The sequence below is a fragment of the Elgaria multicarinata genome, chromosome 11, assembly GCF_023053635.1.
Source record: "Elgaria multicarinata webbii isolate HBS135686 ecotype San Diego chromosome 11, rElgMul1.1.pri, whole genome shotgun sequence".
Taxonomy (NCBI): domain Eukaryota; kingdom Metazoa; phylum Chordata; class Lepidosauria; order Squamata; family Anguidae; genus Elgaria; species Elgaria multicarinata.
In genome coordinates this window covers 5,142,750-5,155,152 of record NC_086181.1, presented here as the reverse complement: position 1 = coordinate 5,155,152, position 12,403 = coordinate 5,142,750, and the positions used below count along the sequence as shown (strand labels likewise).

General features: G+C 46.4%; 1 protein-coding gene across 3 annotated transcripts in view; it reads left to right on the top strand.

Annotated features, from left to right (window-relative positions):
• The window catches only part of ZNF385C (zinc finger protein 385C), a 337,585-nt gene that overhangs the window by 285,362 nt on the left and 39,820 nt on the right, over nt 1-12,403 (top strand). For all 3 annotated transcript variants that reach the window (XM_063137991.1, XM_063137990.1, XM_063137993.1), the window contains one exon: nt 9,897-10,039. In XM_063137991.1, coding sequence (XP_062994061.1) covers nt 9,897-10,039 — 143 coding nt within the window. The remainder of the gene's footprint in view (nt 1-9,896; nt 10,040-12,403) is intronic.

Sequence of the window (12,403 nt, the reverse complement as noted above, 5' to 3'; positions counted from 1 at the left end):
TCCTCCGATACTGGACCATATTTTCCACCTATGGGATACCCGCACATAGTCCTGTTCACAACAACCCAGAACTCCATGTGCCCACTGTATTGCTCAAGAGCAGGACTCAGGTTCCGCTTTCTTGGCAGTGCCTTTCAGATAACATGGATAGGGAGCCTCTTTTACCTCTTCATTCCCATTCATCTCTCGATCTCTACAGAAAATTGTTCAGGATTGAATTAATTGTATTATGATAACCCCATGGTGGCCTCGTCAACGCTGGTTCACCCTCATCAAGAAGCTTGCAAACAACCTTATTCTGCACCTACCAGCTACTCCTACCCTTCTAACCAGAGATCAAGGCACGGACAGGCAACTCGAACCCCAGACACTCAAGCTCACTGCATAGAGGATATCGCTGTCATGAGTGGATTCGGGGAAAAGATTGATGGTATTCTATTAGCAGCATATAAGCCAGCTACTAGAAAAGCTTATGAAGCTAAGTGGAACTTTTTCATAAGATTTGCCACAGATCATAGTTTCCTCGCTACCAAGGCATCTTTGAAAGATATTTTACTTTTCCTGTATTCCTTATACGATAAAGGACTAAAAATATCCTCAATTTGTGTGTATCTGGCGGCAATATCAGCTTACTGGGGGCCGATACAGGCCTTTGCTAGACGAGGGTTTAGCCCGGGCTGATACCTGGGCTCACCCCTGTGTGTCCAGATGACGCACAGGGGATCCCGGGGTCAGCCTGGGCTAAACCCTCCCTTGACTCGGGATAACCTGCACCAGTTGTGGCCCGGTATTTCCGCAGCCCCGGGCTGAGCCCGGGACTGCAGAAGATCTAGCCGGTTCCATGGCTTTTCCTGGCTACGCGGCTTACTCGTGAGTAGCCGGGAGACGCTGTGCCCAGCGGGCCAGGGGGGGAATCGTGGCGGAGAGAGATGGGGGCCAGGCGGAGAAGAGCGGACCCAGCAGGAGAGATGGGGGGAAGAGCAGAGCCAGGGTGGAGACATCGCGGCCGAGGGGATCGGAGATCGTGGCCGGGGGGGGCAGAGGGGGCATCGGACAAGGCGAGTGGGGGGGCAGGCAGGGGGCGGGGGATCAGACATGGTGAGCGGAGGGCGAGCAAGCGGGCGGGCGGGGGATCGGACATGGCGGGCAGGCGGGGGGCATCGTGGGGGGGAAATCAGGGGCAGAGGGAGCAGGGAACACTTTTTTTAAAAAAAAAAAGACCTACCTTATTGTTGGTGCGCTCCTGCGCACATGGCCCCTTTAAGTTTAAAAAATGGCCAACGCGACAGGGCTTTCTCTTACCCCATTGCGTGTCACGTGTAGACTGGGGCGACAGCCCGCGCTAGCTGCAGCGCGGGCTCGCCCCTACTCCCCACTGGATTAACAGGTAGGTCTGGCAAGGCCCACAGGGTATGTCGCTATTTACTCATCCTACAGTTTGACATTTTCTTCGAGGCATCAAAAACCTGGCACCCCCTGTTCGCTCTCTCACCCCCGAGTGGAGCTTGTCGGTAGTGTTGGAAGCACTGACATCAAAGCCGTTCGAGCCACTAGCGACTACGGATTTCAGGTTGCTTTCTCTTGAGGTTGCTTTCCTGATTGCTATTATTTCCGCACGGAGAGCAGGGGAACTAACAGCATTGCCAGTGGATACCCCATTTCTAGCTTTTCATAGGGACAAGGTCGTACTCCGACCAGATTTGTCCTTCTTACCAAAAGTGATTTCATCCTTCCATATCAATCAGGACATTGTCCTCCCGGCCTTTTCTCCATCACTGTCGACACCTATGGAGTTCAAACTTCATTCCCTAGATGGTCAAAGGGCACTGGCCTTTTACAAGGCAAGAACTGAGTCCTTCCATAAAACTAACAGACTTTTCGTTTGTTATGGTGGTAGCAAACAAGGACAGGCGGTGTCTTCCCAGCGTCTGGCAGTATGGATAGTAGCAACCATTAAACTGTCCTACGAGCTAGCTGGTCTCACCCTGGGAGACTATTTCGACCTCGACAGCCCTTATGAGAGGTGTGTCGATCCCGGACATGCAAGTCGGCTACATGGTCTCAACCTTCAACATTTATCACGCATTGAACGTTAGAGCAAGGGCTGACTGTAACTTGAAGCGAGCTGTGTTGTCATTGATCTTGAACTAGGGCATTGCCACCTTACCCCCTCCTCCAGTAAGCGAGCTTGTTACTCGCCCCATTAAGTGTGACGCACAGAGACCACGATGAAGAAATGCAGGTTGCTTACCTGTAACTGTAGTTCTTCAAGTGGTCATCTGTGCATTCACACTACCCACCCCCCACCATCCCCGCTTCAGCGTCGATGATGTTTATTGTCAGTACCGGGTGTTCCCTCTCCTAGTCATGGGGCCAAATTCAGTCTCAGAGAACTGGGGAGGGGCGGGAACCCAGGGACATGAGCAAAGGACGGTGGGGGAGGGGTTCCCACCAAGAATGTTTCCTTCTGCTTTAGAAGTTTCCCGACACAAACTCTGTGCAGGTGCATAGACCATATGTGTGAATGCACAGACGACCACTCGAAAAACTGCAGTTACAGGTAAGCAACCTGCATTGAGCCACAATTAATTAATTAAATAAATAAATGCCCCTGTGCACCCAAAATGCACCCAAATTAAAACTCCTATGCACCCAACTGCAAAGGGGACAGCCTACTGCTTCTTTGGCAGATGCATTGCTCCCATCTCATCTCCTTTCAATCAGCCTCTGCTTTAAGTCGCTAATTCTGTTCTGTCTCTGCATGGCACGAAAAACAGGTGTTGACCTTAACCACAAACAGTATACTAGAAAATCAAGGAGGTTAAGGGGATCGATTTTAACAAATTTTATAGGAAAAAAAAGGGTTTTTTCTATAAAAATTTGGGGTTTCCCCTTGGTTTTCTACTATCTCTGCATGGGACATGACTGAATGGTTCTGAGGCAGAGGCACAGCAAGATTACCTGCTCTCAGAGGAGTTCATTGTATATCTGAATGAGTCACTGCTTGAGTTGTTGTGTTTCCAGTTAGGAAGCAAACCACAATTACTATTTCATTCAGCAGGGAAATGGGGAAAAGAGGAGCTCCTCTGAGGACAGATTATTTTTAGTTTTACATATTCCAAAAAGTAAAACTGTTGGTCTTTGGTTTTAATTCAGAAACTGTGTGTCCACTGTATGAAGTTTGGAACACTTCACTATAATATATTGCCCTTTTTAGCAATCCTGGATATATTATCGTACCCACTGCATACAGAAAGGGGTTGTTAAAATGCTTTACAGAATGGCAACTAATCTGCATTCAGTATTATACTTTTAAAGGGAAGGAGGGATAGTAACAAGGTCCATATGGAAAAAGCACTGTTACGCACTGTGGTGACAGTCCCCGCTCTTGGGCCACTCATACTCTGGTCTTTTAAATAGGGGTGTGCAGATGTGTTAAATCTCTTCCGTCTCTGCTTCACAAATTGTCATGCAACTTTTATTCCCTCATCCTCTCATTGATGGAATCAGATTTTTTTAGGGATGTAGGAGAATTTCATTCCTTTTTGCAAATTCACATTTGTGTTAATGTGTACAAGCACTAATGTGCATTTGTACAAATCCCCCCTCCCCACAAAATGGTCAGCAGGATTGGATCCACAGGTTGGATCTATTGAAATCCAAACCCATTTGAATCCATTGCAGATGACGATGATGACGGTGGTGGTGATGATGATGGTGCTTTTGTGTGTTAGAGAGCCAGGAAGACTGACTTAGCCATGAAGTTAACTGGGTGCCCTTGGGCCAGTCACTGTCTCTCAGCCTAATCTACCTCACAAGGTGGTAATGAGGATAAAATGGATAACATGAGATCTCCCTGATCTTGTTGAAGGAACAGCAGGATAAAAATGTAATAAATAATAAATAATTTGCATGCCTGTTTATTGCTTTAAAAATGACAACATGAAAAACATTTGTGTGTTTTCCCCCTACTGTTCCCCAGATTTCCCTTCTGGGTGACATTGGCATTAATTTGATCAGTACATGCCTGATGGAGCAAGCCATAGTTTACCCCCCTGGAGTCAGAGCTGGTTTGGAGAGCAGTTTCCTCTATAAAGACAGGAATAAATTTGTTCAATCTGCTAAAAAGAGGCCACTTGCGCCTTCCAGGCATCTTTGGGTCTGTTGTATCTGGAGAAAATTGTGCATACTGTTTGTTTTTAGAAGATTTTTTTATGGTCTTTGATCAATTCTCTTTCCTCTCTTTCTGTTTTATACTGGCAAATAAAATAAATAACATTAACATTAACCTTGAGAGGGGGTGTAGAAGAATTCACCTGCGTTAAAAGGGGGAGAAGAATTGAATCATCAACTGCTGGAAAAAGCAAAGTGTGTGCTTTGATGTTTTGTATTCATTAATTAACAAAATGCCAATCATTATGATATGTGCTGTGTGTGGAAGGCCTGTATGATGCAAGAATCACTGAAGGGTGCAGTGCATCATCATGTGCATAAAGATGCATGATATCAACAACACAGGATCCTTGTCAATAACATTTAGCTTGCTTTGCCCTCATTCTAATTGTGTCATCATGTTCCACAAATAACTTTTCTCTATAGTAGAGTGGATGGCAACTGTTATTTGGCAGAAAGCAAGGGGATACCACTGGAGGTCTACAGAGTTCTACTGCATCCTGCCCCTGGAGATCCTAGTATCTCATTCTCAGTCATACCCATGTACTTTGTCCCATAGAAAATGGAAGCCAAAAAGCCCATTCCTATCATCATAGCCTAGTGCTAGGTCCTAGACAGTTTTGGTCATTGTCGAGTATGACATAACCTTTGGGAACTGCCTTTCCATCTGATAGAAATACAAAAGAACCTCCACAAATGATCTATAATTTATTCATTTACTATTCTGAAGGTCCAATCTTATGGCCCATCATGCTATCAAAGAAGTGTATAAGATAAAGTGTAAGGATTGCTGTGCAAGCACAACGTATATTTTCAGTATTGTGCAGGTGCTGCCAGTAAAATATGGATGAAGTCCCTCCAACTGGTGTAGTTTTAGAGCTCCTTCAGATGGGGGGGAAATTGTGTTTCCCTCCCATCACTTTGCCTTGTGCTACTGTTCCACAACAGGGATGAGCAGCTTCCTCTTCTTTCACACACTGAAGAAAGAGGAAGTAAACAAAGACCACATGGCCCACTGACGTGGGTGCTTTTATCACACTATTCTCCCAGCACACAGCAGAAAATTATTGTTGTTGTTGTTGTTATTATTATTATTATTATTTCCATTTTATACCACCCAATAGCCGAAGCTCTCCGGGAGATTCACAAAAATTAAAACCATGAAAAGCATAATAAAACAAACAACAGCCTAAACACACAATTACAAAATACAACATAAAAAGCACAACCAGGATGGCCATTCTGCCACGCCCGGCATAGCCTGGGTGTGGGGAGGCGTTTGTGGGCAGGGGAGAGAGGAGACATGCCCAGCCAGCATTGGCTGGGGCAGGTATGGTGCCACATGGGGGAAGGGGTGATAGAGCCCTTGGCTCTCCCTCAGGTACGGGCATCCAGAGTGGGAGTGGGAATGGTGAGCATTCACATGGCACTGTTCACCGTGACTGGTAAGTCCGAAGCTCCCAGCTTGGAGCCCCACGGCCTGCCTGGGAGATAAGACTTACCTTTGGGGATGACCCTACTCACCCACTCAAAGCTGGATTGCCTGAGATAGGGCGTGACAAAAGAAGGTCCCCCGACCCCACAAGGGGCAGGCCCAGGGGAAGGCGAAAGACGCAGCGCCTACCCTTCGGCCACGAATGGCTTGCCCAACTTCAGGGGCCTGGCAACAGGCCATGCTGGACGCCTGGTAGGATTCACACACCCCCTTGCAGATCATTTAATAAAATGTGGCCCTGTTTAAATCCAGCTGTTGTTGTCTTGTCTCCTTATTTATCGACCTTCGCACCACAATAAAAACACCTGGTGGCACATTTTGCTTTAGGAGGAAAAGTTGGATTTTCTGGGGTCTTTTTTTTTAAATAGGAAAACAACCAGAAGGAGAGGGAGGCACAAGGAACGAAAACGGAGGCATGAAAAGGACCCATGAAAATTCATGAGTGCCCAGTAATGAGCATGCTATAAAACATTCGTCTGATGATCCTCTTAGCCTAGTTCCTACTGAGGTCAAAAACCTATGTCTATGCAAAGGAAAGGAAAGGAACCTCTCATGCAAGCACTGAGTCATTACTGACTCTTGGAGGGACACCAGCTTTCGCTGACGTTTTCTTGGCAGGTCTTATAGCGGGGTGGTTTGCCATTGCCTTCCCCGGCCGTTATTACCTTTCCCCAGCTAACTGGGTACTCATATTACCGACCTCAGGAGGATGGAAGGCTGAGTTGACCCGAGCCGGCTGCCTGAAACCAGCTTCCGCTGGGATCGAACTCAGGCCGTGGGGAGAGTTTCGGCTGCAGAAACTGCTGCTTTACCACTCTGCGCCACATGAGGCTCATATGTCTATGCAAATGGGGGCTTAAATGAAGGGAAGTTCCTTCATGCAAAAAAATCCCAAAAGCCAGTGCCTCCATATAGAAAACTAAATGTCATAGAGAAGGCTTCTGTCTGACATGCTAATTATGTGCCAACACATTCCATCGTGCCTGGGTCCAGCTCCAGCTGAGAGCCCCCCTTCCTCCTGCTGCCACTGTCAACTCTCACTGCTGAACTTTGCAACTAAGATTGTAGTGCCTGAATTTCCTTTCCTTTTCCCCCTCCTCCTCCCTCCCAATCCCCTTTCCTTTTGTGTCATGTCTTTTAGATTGTAAGCCTGTGGGCAGGGACTGTCAAGAAATACTTTTGTAAGCCGCCGTGAGAGCCTTTTTTGGCTGTATGGCAGCATAGAAATGCTTAAATAATAAATAAATAAATAAATAAATAAATAAATAAATAAATAAATAAACCATTTTTGTAGGGAGGACAATTTTTATGTGCGCCCCTTCCTGCAGTTTGCTTTGGGGTATCTCAGACACAGGTTTACCATACCAGCTCACTGAGTTTTAGGCCATGTGCAAAGGCCTTATATGTGTGGAATTTTGAGCATGACTGAATGTGAACATGCACTTTTTTGTTATGTAAATAGCAGCCATGAGAACACTTGAAGTATAGCTTCCAAATCATGCGAAGTATTGGTTCTGCTCTATTCTGCACTGGTTAGGCCTCATCTTTGAGTATTGTGTCCAGTTGTCCCAATCCTTCAGGAAGGATGCAGACGAGCTGGAGGGGGTTCAGAGGAGGGCAACCAGGATGATCAGGTATCTGGAAACAAAACCCCATAAGGAGAGACTGAAAGAACTGGGCATCTTTAGCCTGGAGAAGAAAAGACTGAGGGGAGACATGATTGCATTCTTCAAGTACTTGAAAGGCTGCCACACAGTTCCTAGCTGAGGCAACAGACGTGACTTTTTCACACTCCTTTTACCTCCAACTGCAGGAGTTTCTGGGATGAGCGCCTAAATGCTGATGGTGCCTAGATGGAATAGAGCAGTGACTGTCATGCTGCATTCCCTCCATCAGAGCCACAGTTTGTGGGGTGGAGGTGGAAAGGAGCTGCAATGACCCTCCTCCCTGCCCCCAAGTGTCTAAGACCAGTCAAGTTATTTTAACATCTGAAGCAGAAAATCCTACAAGCCCCTTTTCCCTCCTTGGCAATAAAATGACAATGTTATTATTTATTTATTCATTTATTTATATTTGTTTATTTAAACATTTATATCCCACCCTATATCACTAGGTTCTCAGGGCAGGCCTACAGATAAAATCATACAAACAGCATAAAAATAAATATACATAGCTAAAAACAAATTAAACCATTGGTCAAGCTAAAACCAGTCTAAAATTTAAAACAATTAAAACTACATGCAACCTTGGTGAATTTAGCCTTCAAAGGTTTTGTTAAAAAGCCATGTTTTAACTTGGCTCTGAAATGAGGTCAGTGCCAACGCCAGTCAGGCCTCCAAAGGCAGGGGATTCCACAGCCAGGGTGCCACAACAGTGAAAGCCCCCTCCCACGTACCACCATAGCATATGTCTTCCATTGGTGGGACGCAGGGGAGGCCTCCTCCAACAGAATTCAAGTCTCAGGCAGGCATATATAGGAAGAGGCTCTCTCTCAAGTATTGAGGTCCCAAGCCCTTTAGGGCTTTAAACGTCATTGCCAACACCTTTAATTCCAGCTGGAAGCGTATGGGCAGCCAGTGCATTTCTTTTAAGACCAGTGTTATGTGGTCTTTGTGGGATATACTGGTCAGCAGTCTAGCTGCTGCATTTTGCACTAGCTGCGACTTCCGAGTCATCTTCAAGGGCAGGCCCACGTAGAGTGCATTGCAGAAGTCTAATCGGGAAGTTACCTGTGCATGCACTACTGTGGCTAGCTTGTCCCTCTCCAGGAAAGGCTGTAGCTGGCAGATTAGCCAAAGCTGGCCCCAAGTACTCAGGGCCACGGAGTCCACCTGGGCCTCCAGTAACAAGGATGGATCTAGGAGTACTCCCAGGCTATGCACCTGCTCCTTCAGAGGGAGTGAAATCCCATCCAGAATAGGTTGTTTACCCAGTTCCTGGAATCAGGAACCACCAATCCACAGAGCTTCCATCTTATCAGTATTCAGCTTCAGTTTATTGGCCCTCATCCAGCCCATTACAGCCTCCAGGCACTGGTCCAGCACCTTCACTGCCCCAGCTGACTCTGATGACAAGGAGAAATAGAGCTGAGTATCATCAGCATACTGATGACACCCAACTCCAAAACCCCTAATGACCTCACCCAATGGCTTCATATAGATGTTATGCAGCACGGGGAAAAGAATAGAACCCTGTGGCACCCCGCAGCTTAGCCATTGGGTGGAACAGGAATCCCTCAATACCACTCTCTGGAATTGGTCCTGCAAGTAGGAGCGGAACCACTGTAACACAGAGCCGCCGCCTCCCAACTCACAGAGCTGATCCAGTAAGATACCATGATCAGTGGTATCAAAAGCCGCTGAGAGATCTAGGAAGATGGACAGGGTAGCACTCCCCATCTTTTTTGTGAACCGCCCAGAGAGCTCCGGCTATTGGGCGGTATAGAAATGTAATAAATAAATAAATAAATAAATCTTTCACCTGAAGTAGGTTGTCGGTCAGAGCAACCAAGGCTGTTTCAGTGCCGTGCCCTGGCCAGAAAACAGACTGAAATGGGTCCAGATAATCAGTTTTCTCCAAGAACATCTGAAGCTGCCCAACCACCACACGCTCAAGCACCTCGCCCCAAAAGGGGATATTTGTGATAGGGCGGTAGTTTTGGGTCCAGGGAGGTCCTCTTCAGGGGAGGGTGCCCTACAGCCTCTTTCAAGGCAGTAGGCACCGCCCCCTGGCAAAATGAGGCATCTACCACCCCCTGGAGCCACCGTATGAGTTGTTCATATGGTGACACATGACTTGAAGGAGGCAAACCCAAAGTGGCAAATCATGCTGGGATGATCATGCCTGCTACAGGTAATTCTGCATCCTTGATTTGGGAGTAATTTAATTATCCAATTTGCTGGTGCAAGAAATTCTGCTGTGTCTTTGGACTGGGAGCAAAGCCTAAGGAATGAATTATGCAGATATTTTATTTTTATGTAAAAAAGAATTATACTCTAACTTTGTGTCCAAATGAATTTACAAGGTAGCTAACAATGATATGCAATGAAAACATAATTGCAAATGGCATAACAGAAAAGCAAGGCACACGCCATGAGGGGGTCTCCTCTGCCACGGGTGTGAGAATCACTGCTTGGAGGTGCAACATCAGGCAATCTTTTTCTCCTTCCAATGTGTTTCCATTTAAACTTGCTGTATTTCTTATCTCTATTCTCTTCTTGTCACTTAGGTCCAGCCAGCCACAATAGCCCCCTCTTATCATCACTTCCCATTCCAGGACGGTCTCTACATCCACCACTGGACATCAAGCATTTTCTGACCTTCCGCCTCAATGGGACGCCCCCGCTCAACCTCTTTCCCAACTTCAACATGGTGAGTTTTTCTTGGCCTGATCTTAAAGAGCGACAACCCAGAAGCATTTCCCACCTGCACAGTGCTGTCCTGGGCAGCCACCGAGGATCAGGTAGCAGCAAGACCGGCTCTCATTGTCTGAGTCAAAGCCCAACGAGTCGCCATCCATCAAACTGCCGTTCCTGCTGATGTGCCATTGGTGTCTTTCGGCCTTCTTTGCTATTTCGTTGCGTTGATCTGCTAACTTCAAGGTCACTCAGAACACACATGCTCAGAGCTAAAGTTATGTGTGGTATCTATAGAAATACTGCAAGTACAGGATGCCTTCATACACCCGCTCATGCTCATCAAATTATGCCAGTCCTCTTTCGTTACAGATGGGAAGCTTAAGCTGCCTGACTGCACTTACCAAGGCACATGAAGGTCACTGAGGATTGTTATGGTACCATGGGAATGGTCATTTGATAAGGTTGTAGCTGTTGGGTGGTCTTTTGGTGGTCATGGAATAGCTGGGAATTCCCAGAGAGGTGTGTTCAATGAACTTTTATCTTCTGTTGATTTCCTGTAACAGTCTGCAAAGCTTGCTTTGCGAATTCAGTTTACCTTGCATTTTGGGAGGTAGAAATTAACAAAAATACCTTTTGGTTTAACATGTTGTGTCAAGGCAGGGGTGGGCAACATGTAGCCCATGGGCCACATGCCTTCCCTCCTATGGGTCCCCCCACCCCTGTTGGGTGCCCTGCTGCCCCACTGCCACAGTATTCCCAGCAGAATCTCGCACCCTCGGTCAACCAAACAGCTCTTTGGAGTCTGGGGGAAGCACTATTCTGCAGAGAAAAAAGGTGCTTGATCCTCACACACCCCGCTTCTCTGCAAAGATGGTGGTTCTGCTGGGAAGTAGGGCATGTGCCTTGTTTCCCAGCAGAATCACTGGGAATCCAGGTACGTGGCTACTTCCATTGGTGGTAGCAGAAGACTGAGGCCTACAGTGGGTTCTGGGGGCACAAGTTGTCCACCCTTGTGTAAAGGGTTTTCCATGTTTATTCAAGCTCCCAAACCCCGGGAAAGTACTACTGTTAAGGGCCACACCCTGAACAGATGTGTTCTTTAGGCAGTAAGGATATGGCATGGTATCCCGTGGTTACTTCCAGCTTCACCACTATCTTGGAACTGGATGGCTGTCAATGGCAGAGGAGCCACTTTCAATTATTTATTTATTTATTTATTTATTTATTTATTGCATTTTTATACCACCCAATTGCCGAAGCTCTCTGGGCGGTTCACAAAAATTAAAACCATTCAAAGTATAAAACAAACAGTATAAAAGCATGATGTAAAATACAATATTAAAACACAACCAGGATAGAATCGGCAGCAGTGCAGAAATACAAATTTAAGATACACATTTAAAACAGCAAAGTTAAAATTAAGTTTATAGACAGTTAAAATGCTGTGAGATTAAAAAGGTCTTCCCCTGGCATCTAAAAGAGTATAGTGTAGGTGCCAGGCGAACCTCCTTAGGGAGCTCATTCCACAGCCGGGGTGCCACAGCAGAGAAGGCCCTCCTCCTGGTAGCCACCTGCCTCACTTCCTTTGGCAGGGGCTCACGGAGAAGGACCCCTGAGGATGACCTTAGAGTCTGGGTAGGTACATATGGGAGGAGGCGTTCCTTCAGACAGCCTGACCCCAAGCCGTTTAGGGCTTAAAATGTTAATACCAGCACTTTGAATCAGCAGCTATTAACCATAGCAGCTAGATAAAACCTCCACATGGAAAAGTTTATGCCCCTTTATGCCGTTTCTGGACTTCCCAGAGGCATCTGGCTGACCACTGCTGGAAACAGGATGCTTGTCTAGATAGATCTTTGGTGTGTTCTATCAGGCAATTTCTTATACTCAGTGGTAGACTGCACCTGAACATAGTATCACTCTGTACATCAAAGAGGGCACAGTGTCAAGCAGACTAGAAAACCTAAAGGGGGCAGACTCTTCCTCAGAAGTAATTTAATGCGAGGGACATGTTATCACCACCCTGACCAAATGTGTGAACTTGAGACAGAGAATGAAGTCAGAGAATTATCTGAATGAGGAAGCCCCAGTAATAGGCGACTTCAATAACCCCCACATTGACTGGATAAAGGCATGTTCCAGTCATGATAGAGAGGATAAATTTCTTGATGCCCTGAACAACTGTGCCCTAGAACAATTGGTCATGGAACTGACCAGAGGGAAGGTGACCTTGTACTTAATCTTATGTGGGGCCACCCAGGACCTAGTACAAGATGTGAATGTTGGCAAAACATTTTGAAACACTGATCATAGTGCTATCAAATTTAATTTATATTTAAGTGGGAAACTGCCAAGGAAGTACAATACATTAACATTT